The 20,510-nt window shown below is 41.1% G+C and overlaps 3 protein-coding genes across 27 annotated transcripts; 2 read left to right on the forward strand and 1 right to left on the reverse strand.

The window, feature by feature from the left end:
* The first annotated feature begins 371 nt into the window (after window positions 1–371).
* On the forward strand, window positions 372–7,139 carry LOC103997847 (casein kinase 1). The gene is made up of 14 exons (XM_009419174.3): window positions 372–1,055; window positions 1,183–1,223; window positions 1,883–1,952; window positions 2,033–2,181; window positions 2,322–2,417; window positions 4,254–4,324; window positions 5,112–5,173; window positions 5,269–5,332; window positions 5,437–5,521; window positions 5,634–5,760; window positions 5,897–5,970; window positions 6,045–6,105; window positions 6,185–6,321; window positions 6,543–7,139. Exons 1-14 carry the CDS (start codon window positions 980–982, stop codon window positions 6,837–6,839), a joined length of 1,410 nt encoding a protein of 469 aa, XP_009417449.1. The 5' UTR covers window positions 372–979; the 3' UTR covers window positions 6,840–7,139.
* A 130-nt stretch (window positions 7,140–7,269) lies between these two features.
* LOC103997848 (CBL-interacting protein kinase 16-like) lies at window positions 7,270–9,530 on the reverse strand. Its single transcript, XM_065082826.1, has 2 exons — window positions 9,228–9,530; window positions 7,270–9,137 (listed from the first exon to the last, which is right to left on the reverse strand). The coding sequence occupies exon 2, from the start codon at window positions 8,793–8,795 to the stop codon at window positions 7,476–7,478; it is 1,320 nt and encodes a 439-aa protein (XP_064938898.1). The 5' UTR covers window positions 8,796–9,137; window positions 9,228–9,530; the 3' UTR covers window positions 7,270–7,475.
* Window positions 9,531–13,899: 4,369 nt separating this feature from the next.
* LOC135593028 (uncharacterized) lies at window positions 13,900–20,188 on the forward strand. 25 transcript variants are annotated; one of them, XM_065082830.1, is made up of 8 exons: window positions 13,951–15,402; window positions 15,523–15,609; window positions 15,722–15,773; window positions 18,535–18,642; window positions 18,792–18,917; window positions 19,126–19,295; window positions 19,483–19,784; window positions 19,896–20,188. In XM_065082830.1, the coding sequence occupies exons 3-6, from the start codon at window positions 15,747–15,749 to the stop codon at window positions 19,252–19,254; spliced, it is 390 nt and encodes a 129-aa protein (XP_064938902.1). In that variant the 5' UTR covers window positions 13,951–15,402; window positions 15,523–15,609; window positions 15,722–15,746; the 3' UTR covers window positions 19,255–19,295; window positions 19,483–19,784; window positions 19,896–20,188. The 25 variants fall into 25 exon arrangements, 4 of the variants coding, with proteins under 4 accessions (XP_064938902.1, XP_064938900.1, XP_064938901.1 ...); XM_065082828.1 differs by lacking the exon at window positions 15,722–15,773 and having other exon boundaries at window positions 13,955–15,239; window positions 15,341–15,402; XM_065082829.1 differs by lacking the exon at window positions 15,722–15,773 and having other exon boundaries at window positions 13,955–15,144; window positions 15,341–15,402.
* Window positions 20,189–20,510: the final 322 nt, after the last annotated feature.

Below are 20,510 nucleotides of genomic sequence, written 5' to 3' on the forward strand. Positions count from 1 at the left end.
AGCATAATCTATTTAATTCGCCTGGAAAAATTGGTGGCGGATGGTTCTTTGTTATTGTATGCTGCTATCATTCTGAATTGAATCAGCCAATGCAGAATCACAAGCAATCCAGCTTCGAAGGGTTCATTGTCACATCCATTCAATTAAAAAACTGTAGCAGTCTGTTCTTCCATCAATGCAACTAAATCACTTGAAATTTGTCGCTCATCTGCTTTCTTTTATTGTCACATCCATAGTTCTTTACTTGTATTTTTATTATATATATATATATATATATATAATATTATATTATACGAGTGAATATGTAATTGGCAAACATCGAGAGGGTGTATATGCAAAAGATCCCAATAAAGCCACACTTTCGCCAACTTCATATCATCACATCATCGTCTCCCCAATTCCGCATCGTCTCCCCCTTCTGTTATTTGGATCGCGACAAAGTTTGCGGGTATCGTGGGGGAAATTTTTATCGATCCCCCGATCGTCGATTCCCTTCTATCTATTTCCGTCGCCTCTCGTAATCGAAGGTTTCGTTGATCCGATGATGCGCGTGCGGCAGGAGCGGATCGTCGCTTCGAGAACGGACTAGGGTTTGGATCTGTCGTCTCGGTGGAGATCTTGATCTTCTAGGGCGTGGGGTCGTTTCTGGTGGCGGAGATTGAGACGGACGCCTCTTGCTTCGACGTGGCCTTCGGAAGGGAGCGGTAGAGCTTTTTTGGGTGGATTCTTTTGGTCGGAGGGGGATTCGGTTGCCCGGTGCTTTCGGGTTCCGGTTTCTTGGAATGTAGGTGTCCAGGATCTGGAAAAGCTGGGAAGGTTGGGCGCTGATAGAGTCAATTTTAGGGTTTCCTTTTGGCTGTGGTTGTAGATATCTAGCGGATCGCTGAAAACAAGTGTCTTTTTTGGATGAGCCTCGAGATATAGAGGACTTTAGTATCGCTTGATTCTTGTGGCGGTGAATTTTTTGTCGGAATCTTCCATGGAGCACGTTATTGGTGGAAAATTTAAGCTCGGCAAAAAGATTGGATGCGGATCTTTTGGCGAGCTCCATCTAGGTCTGTTGTATTCTTTTGTCTTTTTAGCTGCTTTGGGTAGTGTCCGATGTGAACTTGTATGCTTTTATTTGCTTCTATTACAGTTGATTTGATGCTAAGGTTTTTTCCACTGGCGAATTTGGTTCAGGTGTCAACATACAAAGTGGAGAGGAAGTCGCAATAAAGTTGGTATGTACTTAATAATGTTGAAAACTGAATCTAAAATCAAAACTTTTCTCAAAAGCTTTATAATGAAACGTTGATTATCTGAGCTTCAATAGGTTTGCAGCCATAATTGTTGAAATGGAACTCTAGATCTGTTTGCATGTACAACTGTTAGCCTATGTAAGTGGGTGGAAGGACATCTAAGGGAACCCAATTATAAGTGCAACCGATCCTTGATCCTTATGATGGAGCAATGCCGTGCAACCGATGCTTGTATTTCCTTTGATATGTATTACATATAATTTAGCATGTGATTTGGTATTCCATTATTGTGCTTATTGAGGTGTTCCTTCCTAAAGTTGCATCTTTGTTAAACATGAAAACTTCAATTATGCTTATGAATTTGTTTTGTAAAATATTTCCTGATAGTTGTTTTCTATAGTTCATCAACAAGTTTTTTATTTGCTCTCTACAGCATCGTTGTCGTTGTTGTTTTCATCATCTTCGTTTGTTGTCATCATTGTAGTATCAACAAGTTTCTTGTTTACTTTTTCATTATTTGATTATGAATATAATGATATTTTTTCTTGTCTTGTGTCTTATTTTGGTCTTTGTGGCATGAGTTGTGTTGTGCTGCAACAGAAAACTTCATAGAATTTACTACTTGAACTCTGATATATCAGGAGTCGGTGAAAGCCAAGCATCCTCAACTTCATTATGAGTCAAAATTGTATATGCTTCTTCAAGGAGGAAGTAAGTTAATCAGCAGTAATGATTACTTTTGTTTGGTTGGCAACGTTGGTGATGATTTTGGTTTTGCCTTTTTAACAAAGCTGGAATTCCACACCTAAAATGGTTTGGTGTGGAAGGAGAATACAATGTCATGGTCATCGATCTTCTTGGGCCTAGTCTTGAAGATTTGTTCAACTACTGTAGCCGGAAGTTCTCACTGAAGACAGTGTTAACGCTTGCTGATCAAATGGTTTGCATATCATTTTTTTGCTTCTTTCTATTGGAACTTTAACATTTACAAATATAAAGTGTAATATTTTTAAAGTGAGACTTTAGTATCCTGCTTTCTAGAAGAATTCCCATAATACTTGTCCTTGTTGGTTTTTCTAGATTAATCGAGTGGAATATATGCACTCAAGGGGTTTTCTTCACCGTGATATAAAGCCAGATAACTTTCTTATGGGCCTTGGTCGTAAAGCAAATCAGGTGGGTAGTCATGTTATGTTTTCTTTCTGATTCTTTCACTTCAGGCAGATAGGATTATACCTTAGTGCTAGTAAAGCTGTATCATTTATGATTAATTTTTTGTCTGGACTTCAAATTCGGACTATAATATTCTATTCTTTTAGGCACTGTTTCTGTTTTTGCAGTGTGGTAATGCTTATTGTTCATATAATAGATTAAGCCTTTGATGCTTAGATTAAATGGTTCGGCCGTTAAAAGTCACCCTTTATTGGCCTTTTTATGCCTGAGATAAATCTTATGAAGAAATTACTGCAGAATCAGAAAGTATGTTCCTTTTGTAGAACTAGAGAAAGACAACTTGTAGATACATTATAGAAGTTCACTCTGGATTTATATATCTCATTGCACCCGATAGTTCACATGAAAATAATGGTTAGATTTCCATAGTAACCAGCTATGTTTGGACCTTGGATGTGTGCTCTTTGTTCAGAAAGTGTTGAACTAATATTGATGCATTAGTTACACCGTTGATGGCAATGTTTCACAGGCGTTAGCACACACTGAGAAATTGCATGGTTTCACAGTTGACTTGACCCTGTCTCGTGGGCCAAGGCACTAGTGAGAGGAAGTTTCATAGGTTTATAACCAAGGATGGTACAGCTATGAGGAAGTTGTAGTTGCTGGGGCTAGCAAGAGACTGATGGATTTGGCAAAAAGCTGACATGGTATTCTCCAACATCGATCTTCCCTATGTTTCATTGAATCAGCATTGGCTCTTGGATCAAACTAGGACCTGCTTGGATCTGTGTCTTCAAAACTAAGCCAAATGGCTATGATCAGTCACAAGACTAGAACCCATTGAGATCATCATACAAGGACCTTTTAAAACAGGCTGGAAAACTATTTGTAACCAGAAAGTGGTGGAAATTGGTGAGATGTGGGCCTGATGGCCAGATTAGTCTGGTTGGTGATATAAACTTTTCTAGATCAAAGTCCTTCCTCTCCATTGGCTGATTGGACAAGGTTAGACATTGGCCTATGCTCCATGTCTTTGTTTGTAAATTGGTTGGTAATGACCCTTCTGATTCACTGGTGCATTGCAAAAACTGTGTCAGGGATCACTTAATTGCTAGGTTTAAGGATTCTATCATGGCTATTAAGGTAGAGTTGTGCATCACAAGGTGGTGGTGGAAAAGTGTCGGAGGAAACTCTTAGATTTTAGGGAGACATTATCTGAAAAACATGGAGAGCTTAACAGTGGTCAGATATTGGAGCTTGGCATGGGGTCATGGCAGGATCATCACCTCAACTCAACTACTGCTTGTTGCACTGGTGGCTTTGTGCTGATTCTTTACCTGTTGAAAACTTGTCATCCAAGTCCATATGGTTCCAAAGGCCCACATCTCTGAGCTGAAGCCTGGACTATAAATTACCTGGAGAATCGGAGGATTGGGCTGCTACAAACCCCAGTCACCATATCGAATCCAGAATTTCTGTATTACTTACCACTTTGCTTGCTAAGCATGTTCTGACTACTATGGAATTATTGTCATACGTCATAATCTCTCTTTATACTTTTTCTTCATTATAATCTCTTAGTTTTGTGAAGATTGATGGGGTTACTATTTTGAGTAGCTGTTTTTATTATGAAGTTATGCTGCAGCAACTTTATATTCTAATGACTTCTAGTGTGGTATTGCTTCTGGCATGTCTTCATTAATGCTCTTAGAAACAAAAAATTCAGAACAAAATTTTCCTTGGATTGCCTAGAGTTTTATTCTAAACAAAAATTTCATTATTCCACTTCTGGCATTCTCTTTTTCTTGTTTCTTATTTGACATTTGCTTTTAATGTCAGGTTTACATCATTGATTATGGCCTTGCAAAGAAATATAGGGATCTTCAGACTCATAAGCACATTCCATACAGGTAACTGTTTCTTGCTTTTGACATGCTAATCCTAAGATTTTCTCCTATCTCCACAGAATGAAACATTTTACTCAACTACACTTTTCATATCTGCTTGTCTAACATAAGGATGCTTAGGAGTAATTGTACGATTGATCACTAATATCATCCAGGATAGGCTTGAAAATTGTTTTCATCTTTGCCTTTTTGTGACTAACAACCTTGTCTTTGTTAAAAGCGATGAGTTCTGCTACTTTTGCTTCTAACATTCACGTCCACCAAAATTAAAATAAAGGCTATGATTGTCTGTGCTAATCTTGTGGGCAAAAATGAAATAATAACTTTTAGTATGAATACGTTGTGACTTGATTACTCTAATCAGAGCATGTCATGGATCAGCTGGTTCTGGGATGTGTGTGGAATTTACTTTTGAGAGAAATAATGGGGTTCCTTTATAGGTGTTAGAGAATGGGTGTGCTCATCACATCCTTAAGAACTTTGACTATTATTGTCAGAGATACCATGTTTTGTTTCAAGGCAACATGTAGATGTGTTCAAGTTCTTTGTGCAAGCAAGTCGATTTATGACTGAAAGTAAATTTTTAGAATTCTAATGTTGGTTCTAATTGCTGTAGAATGTATTGTGATATCTTTTACAAATACACGCCAAATTTTATGTTTCTTGTGCATGTTGTATTGATAAAACATTTTGGTAATTTCTCCATTCCATGTCTTTATTAGCATAAATGATCTTTTTGAGTTCTTGATCAGTTCTACTTGGATGTGATATATATTTTGTTCATTTACAGGGAGAACAAGAACCTGACCGGGACAGCACGGTATGCTAGTGTTAATACACATCTTGGGGTTGGTACGTATCTATCAGCCTGACAGTTGACATTGGTAACAATTTTATATTATTCAGCTTGTGGTTGCTCTTACTGAAGTTATCATGATTGTGTGCAGAGCAAAGCCGGAGAGATGATTTGGAATCTCTTGGTTATATGCTTATGTATTTCCTAAGAGGAAGGTCAAGACTGATTCTTCTCTTTCTTCATTGAATAGTCACTTAGCATGCTGTGATTCCCTTTACTTTTCCTACTCCTAATTTCTGGTTAATTTGATTGACTATAGCCTTCCCTGGCAAGGGCTTAAAGCTGGCAATAAAAAGCAGAAGTATGATAAAATTAGTGAAAAAAAGATGCTTACTTCAGTGGAGGTAATTGTGAATATTCTTTCAAATGACTTGATGGATGAACTATTGCCACTGCATCTTACTGGATAATGAGAAAAGTGAAAGTAAACTTTGTGCAATCTTTGTTGTGAATCAGGTACTTTGCAGATCATATCCATCAGAATTTGTATCTTACTTTCACTATTGTCGTTCCTTGCGATTTGAGGACAAGCCAGATTATTCTTACCTGAAACGGCTTTTCCGTGACCTATATATTCGAGAAGGTTAGTCCAAATATTATGTTTTGATGGCTTCCTTTTTTTATTTGTCATTTCTTAGTTGAATATTTATACTAGAAGTAGCTAATTTAAGTCATGGGGTGCCCTTCAAGCTTTACATACATCTCCCAATGTTGTGTAGGGCATCAGTTTGATTATATTTTCGACTGGACCATTCTGAAGCATCCTCATATTGGTACTAATCCTCGAACACGGGTACGTGTTTAAGAGTTATACATCACTATGATCTGTCGTTTTGTTTGTGTATTAATTCCGGTTCCTTGCACCAGCCAAATGGAAGAACAAGTGGAGCTATTGGTCCATCGATGGAAAGGGCAGAAAGAACTTCTGGTTTGTTTTCTTTCCTTGTAGGACTAATGGAAGCATAATATATGAATTGGCCAGCTGATTCATGTGGTTTTTCTATCAGTTGGGCAAGAGGTTCGTGATAGAATCTCAGGTGCGGTCGAAGCATTTGCTAGAAGGAATGCCTCTGGTTCTGGTCATCATGGTGAACACTCCAAGCACAAAATACCGGATGATGCACATATATCATCCAAGGAAGTGGTAAGTCTCTCTCTCTCTCTCTCTCTCTATCTATCTATCTATCTATGTGAACACACGCAAGTCTTAGTTTGTGGATGGTTAGTTGGGTTGGGTGTGAGGACTGCATGCTTGCACATGTAGTAAACCTGCCGCTTTAAGAAGATTCAGAATAGTTCTCCTTTTATTATATGTCCTTATTTCCTGTCAGTGCTATAACAGTCCCATTTTGCCTTTAATTTTAGCTTGAGTCGGAGAAAGTCCGTCCATCGTCTCGCAGTGGGAGCACATCCAAGAGGGCTATTTTCTCAAGCAGCAGGCCAAGTTCATCTGTTGAGCGTAGTGAGACTCAGCATAGCAGAACAAGCAGGTTATTTTCTAGCAGCCGTCGCCCTGCCAGTGCCCAAAGAGTTCAGCAGCCCATCATAGATTCCAGGTCATCATCCATCTCCAGATCAGCAGCAGCAGCCAGAGGCAGCCGTAATGAACCTCTTCTCCGAAGCTTTGAACGCCTGTCTTTTGGTTCTGAAAAGAGAAAGTAAAGAAAAGCTCAAGTTGCTGCTTTTCTTCCAGAGGGTCAGGATTATGATAAGCCTTTTGTATGAATATTTCACTCCTTATCATGCCCTGTCCAGTCCATATTGTTTTCCGGCCTGATGGTCATGAGGTGCCTTTACAAAGCCACCTTTTGCAACTTGATCCATTCAATAACCAAAGTTGAAATTCCCTGTAGTTCCTTCTGGGCTTTAAGTTGCCCAGGAGCAAGTCAGAGTCACTTGTTGGACACTCGTGAACAAATCCTAGGCCATAAATAACTGCCGTGTGTTGACTCTCTTTAGCCATTCCTCATTGCCTTACATCCTCTTTGGTACATAACTTTTTTTATTGTTTTGTTGCTCATCTGCCTGCAGAAGACTAATCATATGAGCAGGTTACGTTAACAAGAAGTGCTCATCCAGTTGTGATTTGAGATAGTCCAACTGCATGGTGTGTAACTTCTTGGAGGAATACTTGTGTTCCAGAATTTATCCCCCCCTCCCCTTCAATCACAAACATAGGCATAATATCATCTATTTACATGTCTTTACATGGTCATTATTAAGAATTATTACCCACTAATCCTCGTCGCCGCTGGTAGCTGTCTGGGATCGGGTCATCTCGAGGTACCTTTAAGCCGGTCACCCGCTGCTGGCGGAGGTTGGGTCGTCGCCCTGCCATGTCCAAACTATGTTCTTCAACCCCGGGCGGACGTCCTCCTCGCAGAACTTGGTGTACTCCAAGGTATCGCCGGAAGACTTGGAGAACTCCACCACCGCCACCCCGGCGGCCACCTCGAACACCTCCGCCGTCACCGCTAGCCGCCCCATCCTCCCCTCCGTCTTCCCCTCCATCGTCACCTTGTACGACTTGGTTCGCTCCACCTCGAACCCGAGGGCCCGCCCCACCCTCTCCAGCCCCTCCACGATCGCCGCCGCCGGCGACCGTGACGTGAATACCGTTCCCGCCTTGCGCCGGCTCTCGAACAGGGTCGAGAGGTCGAACCCCGTGGCCATGGAGGAGATGAGCTCGAACGCGTTGTAGAACCTCGGCGTCGCTGGTTTTGTGTCCTCGTCCTCCGAGTGTCGTGGCGGCGGAGGGATGTGGATGGGCGGTGGGCGGCAAGAGCCCTTTTTGAACCAAGGGAGCTGCACTATGGCCGGGATAGAGATGCGCTTCCCCGGGTCGACGACGAGGAGGCGGGAGACAAGGCGGCGGGCCTCGCCGGAGAACCATGGAGGTACCTCGTACTCAGCCTTGAACACCTTGCCGTACATCCGCGTCAAGCTCTCGTCCTGGAACGGGAGGAATCCCGCTAGGAGGACGAAGAGGATGACGCCGCAGGACCAGATGTCGGCCTTGGCGCCGTCGTACCCGCGGCAGCGCAGGACCTCCGGGGCCACGTAGGCCGGGGTGCCGCACTGAGTGTGCAGCAGGCCGTCGTGGCGGAGCTGCTCCGGGAGCGCGGAGAGGCCGAAGTCGGAGACCTTGACGTCGCCGTGCTCGTCGAGGAGGAGGTTCTCGGGCTTGAGGTCCCGGTGCGAGACGCCACGGCTGTGGCAGAAGTCGACGGCGGAGATGAGCTGGTGGAAGTAGCGGCGGGCCTGGCCCTCGGGCAAGCGGCCGCGGGAGACGCGGGCGAATAGCTCGCCGCCGCGGACGAACTCCATGACGAAGAAGATGCGGGACCTGGTGGCCATCACCTCCCGGAGCTCCACCACATTAGGGTGGCGAACGAGGCGCATCACCGCAATCTCCCGCTGGATCTGCTCCATCAAGCCGGCCTCACGGCGGATCTTCTCCTTGTCGATCACCTTGATGGCGACGCTCTCACCGGAGCTGAGCTCGCGGCCGTAGTACACCTTGGAGAAGGTCCCCTTCCCCAGGACGCGCCCCATCTCGTACTTCCCGAGCACCATCTTCCGCACCTCCCTATCGGCTTCTTCCGCCTCCATCCCCATTCCCTTCTCTCTTCTTCCTCTGTTCCCGATCAAAAGAACGAACTTGATCTCGCCATCGAACAGTAGCTCCGACTCTTCTGATCTCTTCTCTCAGTTAAAGGGGAGAATTTGACTCAACCATCCCAGGAAAGGCGCGACCTTTACCGCTACTCTCCTCTCTTCTCCTCCGTCAACGCTCGAAGCAGGAACTTGGAATCACCACACCGCGAGAATCATGGGATTTGTGGGCCTTCTGCAGCTGTTGCTCGTCCTCCGTCTTCTCTTTATCCAGAATACGTACCCGTGAAGAAAGATGGATTCTTTGCATCATCTTCCTCATTCTTCCACGCTTCTATCGTCAGACTACCCGAATCAAACAGTAACAGGACACAAGAAGGTCAGCACACTTCCAGTGGGCGGAGACCGGGGAACGCAGGAACCTGGTCAGCACACCTGGTTCGAAGGACGAGTAGAGCCGAGCTCATCGGTTGCTCCTCTCTCGTTCGGTGCGTTTGAGCAGAGAAGGAATCATCTCGGAGTAGAGTAGGACAAGATGGTTGTCTTTGTTTACCTTAATGCATCGCTTACGAGATGGCGGTGGGTGTATCATTATAGACCACAATAGAAGCAGCATCTGTCCCAGTGTTCTCCATGATTGCCAGGTAGAAGGAGAAATGTCTTCCAACACGATCCACACGTATCCTATTTGACTCCATCCATCTGTTACCTGCAATCACTCTCTCAGAGAACCTAACATTCATCCACACCGCCACAAACTCATAGTTTATCGATCAGAGATTGACTCCACGTTCTAAAATATAGTTTTCCTTCGCTGTATCGCTTTCATGAGTGATAATAATGCTATCCATATCAACACCAACGAATCTCTCTCTCTCTCTCTCTCTATCTCTCTCCCTCACATAGCAAGCACAACCTCCTTCGAGAAATCTGAAGGATCAAGTTATACCATTGTTGAAGTGACAAGGAAGAATGCAGCCACAGCCAAGAACATCACCATACATTAATATCTAGGCATCAGACATGAGATACAGACAAGGAGACGCTCATTCTGCATGGCCACCACAATCCCAGATGTCCAGTGATCAGTGAACGGAACCCAGATAAGTTGGCCAAGCTGCAAGCATGCATATTTCCTTTTCCTTGACAGGAGCATCCATGTTCTCTGAGTTCTTGAACACAAAGGTTGAGACACCAGAAAGAGAAGGAAGGAAGCCTTCCACATAGCAGAAGCAAGCAAGGGTTCAATAATTTTCTTTTCTCAGTGGATTATATGTATTTCAATTATATTATCTTCCTATTTTGACCATTTTTAGCTCATACTTCTACCCTACAAAATTCCAAATGTGTTATCCATCCATAAGCTATTTCTTGACTTTGACAGTCCTCCAATGCTACCTAATTCTCAGTGTAGTCTCACTCATCCTTTGGTCCTCATCAACTAGGCTGAGTTTTCTTCTATTCTCAGTCTTTATTCATGAGTGTCATGTCTTTATCAAGAGTTTTAGCCTCCAAACTCTTCCATGTCACATTCATTCATCCTCCATCACAAAGAATTATTGCACACTAGGCATACAATGCACAATTAATTGGGCCATTGGTCATCCACTAATTGATTGATGTAGATCATCCAATAAAAGTCGATTGCTTTCATCAATTTCGTTTAATTTCCCTTTGTTCTTAGCTCAATATCACCTATAAAGTAAAATATGTCAACTTATTTTCTCTTTCCTTTTGGTGAAGAGAAATGCACCATTGAGTTTGATTTAAATCACTATCCAATGAACTTAATCTTCATTAAGCACGCCGATTAGGGCTAGTAATAATGTTTGAAACAGGCCTTAATTTTTAGTAAGAGAAGCCCCAAATTTCAACATATGCTTCCAAACATGTTTTGCTCCATCACACATAGAGATTGCCTTCTGGATTACAAGTGTGTATGCATAGATACTAGTGGTGGTGAAACAGCAATTCCAAGATTCTTTGACTTCAACTGATCCAAATAGCCACTTGATGATGCATTCTGATGATGATTTAGCTTGTTTTATCTAAATTAAAGCATAAACATCCTCATATACCCTAATATATATAAATATATATTGGATCAATGATAACTCAGAAGGGTCTGAAGCTGAAGGAGATTTAAAACCTAAAAAGTAGATAGATAGAGAGAGAGAGAGAGAGAGAGAGAGAGAGAGGGTTATATATATAAACATGCATTTCACTCAGAGAAAAATGCAGTGCACATGAGGAGATTTAGTGCACAGAATAATGCTCTTTACATAATGAAGGTAAGGAAAGGGATGCCTTCCCCTTCCCTAAGGGATTTTGATGTCTATTCATTGGCTCGGTCTCAATGGTGCTTTCACTGTACACAACCTTCACATATTCCCAAGTGATGGGAGGGTCACATTAATGAAAAGGAAGATATATATCTTGCCATATTGATCACAAATGTTGGACCTATGTGTTCATTGATTTGGCTGAGAAAAGTTGCAGACACACATAATTTCTTCTGCTGTATCCAACTGCAAATGGTTTCAGAACCCCACGAAAGTGTCATGCAATCCAGTCAAGAGGAGATGCATGCATGCTGGATTTCCATGAGAGCCTTGGGTTTAGGGCAAGTCTGCGATATGCATGCCTCCAGCTCGGTGGAGGGTGACAATGGCATGCGAAGACAAGGATGCAGGCATCACTCATTGTCTTTGAATTCATAGGATGGTCAACTTGTGCATCAAGTGGATGAAGCACTAATATGGATGGATGAACGAAGACATGATTACCTCTCTGATTGTGATCTGGAGAAAGAGACCTTCTCTGAGAGGCTTTGCTGAAACTACTGTACCATTGAGGTAAATGAACAGTAAATGGAGTTTTCTCAAGGAAAGAGTTCATATGCTCTCTTCTTCCTCAGCTGTTGAGTAGACTGAAGTAGGTTAATGAACGTTTAGGAATGCAGTATTCGGCGAAATCTCTCTCTTCTTCTTAGTCTTCTGCTTCTGGCAGGGAAGATGCCAATCCAGATTGGGCAGCCATGATTGATCACCGTCACCGTTTACAGTTTGCTACTCTTTTGTGTCTTGAGGGAGAGGTCCATATCATGCTTCCCTTACTGATGTTGATAGATTATTATATATGCAGAATTCCTTCAGATCAAAGATCATCAATAGCTCTCAACTAGTAATCAAGCATTTTCTTTGATCTCAGCTATCAAGATTTCGATTCGGACAAGCACTGCATCAAAGATTAAAGAATGAGATCCATCCAATGGTTACTAATGATCCCTTTTAATCTTTTTCTTTAGTGCAGTGATCTCTGCATAAAATATTTGTCCAACCAAAGATTCTTCACAGTAATAAGAGTTTTATTACTGTTTACAATTTTGTGCGGTTTCGACAATCGCAAAAACTTTGGTCTAATGGATATGTTTCCAGTGTTTTATATTTCATTCGCACAAACATTTAGTGTTTTCTTTTCATTTCAAGTAATGATAAATCAGACGTGACTTCAAGATGATAGTTAAGGCCGATCAAAGAAACATTAGTGATATTAAGCACGTAGCTAACACAAATCTAACATAGATCATCTCATAAGGATCAAGATTATTACAAATTGAGCTTGATACCAGTTAGAGATAATTTTTGGTCAATCATTCACATACCAGTTTCTAAATTTGAGTGTGTTTTGAGTCTAGTGTTGATCTATATATGAATTCCTTAGATCTTGTATTTGCACATTCTCTGAAAAAAAGATGCACATAAAGTTTTACTTCCTTACATATATTCAATCCTTGCAGATCATTAGGGTTTTCACCTTTGAACACTTCCTCCATATTCTCATGAACTCAAACTCTTTGTGCATGTAACAATCTAATAAGACTAACAGTTCATTCTTCTACCAACATCAAATCCATGCACTTGTAAACCATGCAAAGTAAGTGTTAGCATCCAACTTTTAGTGCATTGTCATAATAGCCAAAACTATGATGTGGAAAGGTTTAACTTTTGTGAAATTTGCAATTACAAAATGTTATGTATCAAAATGAGCATTGCACAGATATATTGCATCATCTCCCAGTTTGAGCTTATCAAGTCATTACTGTGTATTAAGTAGATAAAGATTGTATGACAGAAAGACTTAGTGTTTAAAGCAACATTGAAAGGGAAATGGTGAAAGCAAATTAGTATCCTTATGGAATCAGAATAGAGAATATTACACTTTTCCTATATCTTCTCTGCAACAAAGATCTATTTAGCCATAATAATAGTTTTTGTTATGGGAGATTAGGAAACATAGAATGCATTTTTCACATGAACCACCTTATGCCACCAGGTTTACCAAAGAATTAGCTTAATTAAACCTCACATTTGAGTAAATTACTTTGTTGATATTGGAAAGAGAAAAGGCTGCAGTGGGAGCTAAACAACACTTTGTTAGTTATGTGTTCATGTCATCAATAAACACATAGACCACATGTTTTCCTCTCTCTCTCTCTCTCTCTCACCATCAATATTGTATTCATCAGACAACATTGAAAGATGCAGGTAACCACTGTTCTTAACATGTTGTATGCATGTTAGCAGGTGTGGTGCAGGGAACTTTGGACTTCCAATAATTTGGTCCAATTGGATTAAGGGGATGCAGACATGAAGTGGACATGTCATGCAATGCCTTTTTCCATTAAATATAGTACAAGGATTTGTAATATGATACAAGTAACTCTGTACTTCAAGGTGGCTTGGAAATCCTATGTTCTGCCCAATTTCTTCATGTAATTCCTAATTAATATTTATAGAGAAATGACACATTTATTCCTGATATGTTTTGTTTTTAACCATATTTGAGAAAAAAAATGCTGTGCTTTGACTCCAAGGAAAATATTAGTAATTAAAAAAGATTAATTATGGGATACATATTACGTGAATCCTCTCAAAATTAAAAGGAATATATATATATATATATATATATATATATATATATATATATATATATAATTTTATTTTTTATTTAAACAAAGTACTACAGGATAATTGGTGGGGAGATGATCTCATGTACTGTCCTTGACACGTGTCCCAACGCAATTGGTTAGTACGTTCAATCGAGGTGACATTACCTCGGGAAAACCGGTTTGCAACCGACCCAGACCGGACCAATTAATTAAACCGATGCGGCCTCGACCGGGCTCCCGCGCCCACCACAGGATCGTACGACCTGCATTCCGCCACGTTTCCCGAGCCAAACGCGATGGCGACGACATCTCACGTCTCGCTCGGGCCCACTTTCCTCGTTTGCCTCGTCCCCTGGTCGGGCGGCCATGATTGGTGCCGTCACGTGGCGTGGCTTCCGGAGCGGGCGTGATCGCGCCACGATTCGTGCGGTCGTGGAAACGGACGGTGGATTTCAGGGTCGCGTGCGGGGAGCCGTTCGGGCACGTGCACGGTGAGGGCTTGGGAAGTACGCTGTGCCCACCCGGCCCAATCGGCAGTCGACAGAGTCCGGAATCCCTAAGAACATTTCCCTCTCCTGCGTGATCCTGATCTCTCTCTCTCTCTCTCTCTCTCTCTCTCTGTGCGCGGGCGTGTACGACGCAAGGACGAATTGTATACGCAACAAATAATTAGGAATCAGCAGCGGCATTTAAGACGATCACGTCTTGATCGCTACAAATGAAGCGAGGCGGCGAGAGAGAGTAGCCGGAAACCCTAATGGAAGAGTTCCGCAGAGAGAGAGAGAAGGGGACGGGCGCGTTCCTCTTCTTCCATCTTCTATTTGGTGGTGGATCTTCTTATTCTTCTTCTTCTTATTCGTCTTGGTTTGAGTTTGTGGTCGATTGGAAGGGGGTTGTGGAGTCTCGTCCGGGGCGGTTGGGGGGGTTGACAGAAGAGAGTGAGCACACGGCGGCGATCGCATCGGCGGGGTGCCATCGCTGTTGCGTGCTCACCTCTCTCTCTGTCATCCCGATATCTCCGGATCCGTTTCTTCATCCGATGGCGATCGTGGTGTCTTGGTGTGGAAGTGGTAAAAAGAGTGGCGACGGGAAAAAGGTGAGGGTGCGTTTTGCTGGACATGCGCGCAGGCTCTTTTTCTATGTCGGCAGCTCGTCTCTGAGCAGTCTCGTCATGGGCGGGTTACCGAGGTAGAGAGTAGGAGTGTCGTATCCGGTTATGATGGTGGTCGTGTACTTCTTTCCATTTCTGGAGGTTTCTATTTTTCCTGATACAGCTACGGAAGCAAGAAATCAAGGAAGAGGAAGACGGTGAGAAAGAAAAATCTCATCTTGGTGGATCTGAGAGTGGAAGCGTGGCTTCTGCGTTGAAGGCGATTTGCATCGGGGAGCGAGCTCGGATGGGTGCAGATTCAGACGTCTCCTCCCTCTCTTTATCTTCTGCTTTCCGTCTTTATCTTCTGCCGCTTACTCGGATTTATGGAAATCGCTGTTGACCGGTCGTCGTCGTCCTCTTCTTCTTGTCTGCCTTCCTCGCCTTGCCTCGCCTCACTCTCCTACTAATGCTTCTTTCCTTCCCTTGCTTTTCTTGTCTTTGCAGATGGATGATGAACTGATCTTTGGAACTCGAAGGCCAGTTCCATTGGTTACGATAATCTCGAGGTGGTGTCCTCTTGCTTCTCGTATTAATATCTTTTTCTTTATTGCTCGAAATGTCTCGGCTTGCCTGCTTTCTGTTGCTGATTCCGACCCTATTCCTCTTACTTATTGCATGCACTTAAGGGTTGCTGCACGCATGCATCAAGCAATCATTGAGTTGGTTTTCCTGTTGGAAGTCGGATGAATCTGTGGATGCTCCATAAGGCTTCGGTAAGTCGTCGGACTTCGTTTCGTGGTCGACGTTCTACCTCATTACTAGTTGAGGAAAGAGTCTCGTCTGCTTTTGGTTATGCGACGGAGGGCTTTATTCCTTTGGTCACAGGAAAGCTTTATCACATCGGGCAACAATGGAGCTTCTTATGGTTTCTTTCTCGGTTAGGGAGTGAAATTGTGCTTTTATATTATATCCAACTTGATGCATATTAGATTACCTAAATTCCTGTCTTCTGATGTGACGATGTGAATGGCTATAGCTATAGGAATGGAATTTAGGAAGAGAAAGTTCATAAATTTAGGTCTTTTCTTTGATCTATGCCCTTTACAATGCCAAGAAAATCTTGTTGACAGAACTGAATTTTTAGGAACCCACATAGAACTTAAGATCAGATATTGTTAATTCATTGGAAAATCTGTGTTTGTTTTCCACGGGATGAAATTAAAATGTCTCCTGTTTAACGAGATTGTCACGTTTGCTAACATAAGATTTGATTGATCTGTGGTAATTTTTTTATTATAATTATACTTATGAGTTTATGAGGCATGACTGACCCTTTTCACCCTTTTTACCATGAAACTTCTGCCAAATGGACTCTTTAACCACAGCATTTTTGGGGACAAGAAGAAAACAACAATACAAAAGCTCAAAGAAAGCTAAATATTGGTTGAATGATTGATGAAGAAAAAGCAAGTACTGAATCATTGAACGTGAAGGGGAAGCATATTGATTGCCTGATGGACTATGACAAGGAATTGTCAGGGGGAATTTCGGTGGTTATAAATCTTTTCATTATAGTGGAAAAGACAATGTCCTACCATTTAGCTCATAATCATTTGACCCAATTCATTTGTGTCATTCCAGTCCTTGTTCTTCTACAGCTATTTGATGTGTTTTGTATTTGGAAAGATGCTATAATGTCGATGTCCTTCAGAATCATTTACTATTTTATTATACTTACACTTATTTACTTTACATATTTATGGTCCTTTTTTGAGTTGCTTCCTATTGCGTAAATGCTTGTTTAAGTTTGGTATCGATTCAGGAGGTTATACAGCTCTTCCCTTAATTAAGTTGTCTATGATGGATAGAAATGAAGTGCATCTTAGTGTTGCTTGTTTTCCTGAACCCTAGTAGAGGCCAGGAATATAATTACCTGCATTTTTCATGATTCTAAACACCTTTGTCAGACTACAGATATGTTCCTGTCTTTATGTTCTTACATTTTTGAGAAAATATTCCATGCTGGCTTTCCTACCCAAGTTCTTTAAATTTTCTTTTATCTTTTCTCTAAGCAGATAGAAGCACTACCAGTTTTACTGGATAAATATTGTTGCTATTGTTAATTCTTGAACATATTATCTTATCTATATTTTGCACAATTTGCTTCAAAATCAGTTAAGTCTGACTAATTCAGCACCATTGCTTTCTTGATCCAGGATTACTATAGTTCAATAACCTGGAAGGACACTTTTATAACAAAGATGTTTCTTAAAGTTAGATTTAAGGCTAACAGGGATTCAGAATTTTGATGACACATAGAACAAGTTTTTTAAGAAAGAATTTACTTCTTCCATTCAAATACTACATAATGTGTGCACAAGACTCCTACAACCGGACTTGGATTCCTTACATTACTACACACATTTCTCCTTGAACAGTAAGCTGTCTCCTTCAAAGACCACACAGTCTAAGTGACTTTGCAAGACAGATATCATCACATTTTAAGTGATAATGTATTACCATGAATGGTGTTTGATTGGAAGAGACTGTAAGCAAATGTTATCTGGGTTGGCATTTGTTGAATTGACTTATTAGTATACATTAAATGTTCGTTAATGTGCTGACTTCTTAGCTCTTAAATGGCATTTACTTTGTTGACCTTCTTTTATCAAGTCCATCATTGATTCTTTTGATACAGAAGGTCTATGTGCTATTTCGAGTGCAACACTGTCATTTAATGTGGCTTAGAAATTGAAATACAAGATATAGATGGATTTATTGGAACTTTCTGAAAGCTTTTGTTCTTCTCGTCTGAAATCTACGAAGCAAATACTATATCTGAAATTTAATTATTAAATCCCTTCTTGATTTGTTTCTCCATGTCCGGACCGTCAACCAAGCTTTTGTTCTTGTTGTCTATCTTTCTAATATATATTTCAAACTATTGCGATATCTCATAGAAGATGAGAGCAGAAAGGCCCCCCATGAGACATGAGAGTAGAAAAGGAGATCTAAGTTAAAAAAGGAAGACACAATGCAGAATGTGGGTTTTGGTAGGGTTAAAGGTTACAATCTTATTGTTATAGGCAGATGAGTTCATTCCCATGATTTATACGATTACCTGAATATAGTAGTCTTTGGTATGCTTCTATTTATCTAGGAAATAATCTGGAAATGCATCTAAAGCTTACATGATTGGAGAAAATTCGTGAGTACTGAATGATTGTATGCTTTTGAATGCTAAAAAATACTTGATATGGACAAATTCATAACTTGACCATATCTTTTACCCGAAGTCCCTTTGTGGATGAGGGATGTCTTCAATTTCAAGTTATTTTCTTAAGGTCTGTTGTGTGGTGCTTTAGGGTTTTGCACTGCCATTGGCATCTTGATGCTTTTGTCTTATCAATTCATAAATCTAATGAAACAGTGGATTTGTGTGAGCTTTTCTAATATAAGAATAGATTGTAATTGTACCATGTTCAAGGTGTGAGTTTTATGATGTGGTTCATATTTGGTGATCATCTTGATATGAGATAGACATAAAGTGATTTATTATGTTTAAGGATTGTAGTAACTCAGCATCAAGCAAGGATTTTTTTTCCCTGATTATATACATAAATGGTGCATCGTTCGCTCTTCTTTATAGCTGCAAACATCTTTCTTTCCTTTCATGATTCCAAATTGGCAAACTCCAGGATTTGATTGCTGATTTAATTCTTGTTGTGGCGCCAAGCTCCGTGATGATACAACAAAATTGTTGCTGTGTAGCATCTACTGTTGCAAAAATTACACATTTGCCAAAGGTATCAGGTAACATCTTAGCCAGAGTTTTGGATCTTTAACCTGATTCAAAGTTTCAATTGAGTCTTCACATCTGTGGGCATCGGTGCTTATATTTTGTTCCCTAAATTTTTAGAATTAATTGATTGTGATGCTGTCATTTTGACGGTAGCAAGAGTTTCATAGCAGAAGAGAGCCATCTCCAGGAGCATCCTTCGACAACGTTTCTTCTTGTGAATCATTAAGCTTGGATTGGAAAGCTGAAGCAGAAGCCATCAAGTTGAGAAGCTTTCATCTGGTAAAGACCCCTTTCTTTAGTTATTGCTGCCCCTTTCTTCATCAAGAATTGTCAATCAGATAGAAGAACTCTTCATTGATCTGTTAGTAATGCATGGAGCAGATGGATCCTGAAGTGGAACCAAACCTGTGACAGCAATGTTGTGGCACCACATTAAATATTTTCGGCCATGCGATTCTAGTTTCCAACATGTCTGCTTTGTTTGCAGATGCGACCGGTCACTGTGCCATGTCTTGGTGATCTTTCTACATGTCAACAATCCCTCAAGAAAAGATGGGAAACAAAGCAGAGCAGCTACACAAAACAGAGCAAGAGACTAAGAAAACAGTGGTCCTGATCTCCATGGCTTGTGGGGAGTGCAGAGGCATCATAAACATGGTATGCCTCTACTACTGTCCGAGTCCCATGCATGTCCAACCTAGATTAGGGTTTAGGAAGTATATGAGTTACAACTCACCATGATTCCGAATTCGAGTGGTGATACCTATAATATCGAAGCGAAGATGTTCTGTAGATGATGATGAATCTTATTGAAATCTACTTGTGCTTTCTGCTTTGGTTGCAGAATACCAGACTTGATGCACTTGATAGCAACTGCAAGAATTAATGTTTCCACGATCACAAGAGGGAAGGAGAGAGAAATGTCGTCGTGGTCTGTAATGTTCACAGGCTGCCATTAATGGTGCTTCGCCAACGAGTGTGTGTAGGAAAGGGAGGACGAGGAGGGAGTCACCGGCCTCATTGTTCCATAGTCAGAGCTACCATGGTGTGATGAAAGCTTTGCCATGTCTTCATTTCAAGCTCGGCTGCGGTTGGAATCCTCCTCCTGCTTTGACTGTCTTGATAGCCAAACAGTCTTTTTTTGAGGTAAAAGTCTCAACTGCTTTTGAGCTGCCATCTTCGCATTGACCTCAAGGCGCTGACTTTTCCTTCCTTTGTCGCATGCGGCACTATCGACGACCAAATCCAATTTGACAGCCATATAAATTCCTCAGCCTCTCGTGTGGAGTCCGTTGCTGCCCCTCTAGAAGTGAAGAGATAGAAGTCAACTTTAAGCCATCAGAGAAAGGTGGAGATCAGCATAAGTCGGTCGAGAGTTGTGATTCGGGCTATTAAGATAGCAAGAGGAAATCTGTTTCACGGATACGTGCCATCAAAGGTGTTTTGACTTTATCCTCACCACAAGATTATTTCTACATGTGTAAGCAATACTTTTTTGATATATTTTGTGCTACTGAGGCGTTGACTAACTATGGTTGACTTTTTTTTTATGGATACTATTACCACATTGAAATATTATCGTATGAACATACTGGAAAATGTTGACTTACTAGCAACAAAAAAATAAACGATGTAGATGATTAGCAATTCCACCAACAAATTTAAACTAATTGCATGGGACCAATTCGCTTTCACGTCTAACCGATTGTTGGTGATTGATCGATTGAGATATGAGGTGAAAGAGAAGATCTCTAAAACGATTACCAATTATTGAGTTTATTATAGAGGGTAATAACTTGCATAAGGAAGGCTATATTATTTTCGAAAATAATCCTAAACAGTATATCCATTTTTGCTAAGAAAAATATAACT

This window comes from Musa acuminata, chromosome BXJ1-9, assembly GCF_036884655.1.
Source record: "Musa acuminata AAA Group cultivar baxijiao chromosome BXJ1-9, Cavendish_Baxijiao_AAA, whole genome shotgun sequence".
In the NCBI taxonomy this organism is placed as follows: domain Eukaryota; kingdom Viridiplantae; phylum Streptophyta; class Magnoliopsida; order Zingiberales; family Musaceae; genus Musa; species Musa acuminata.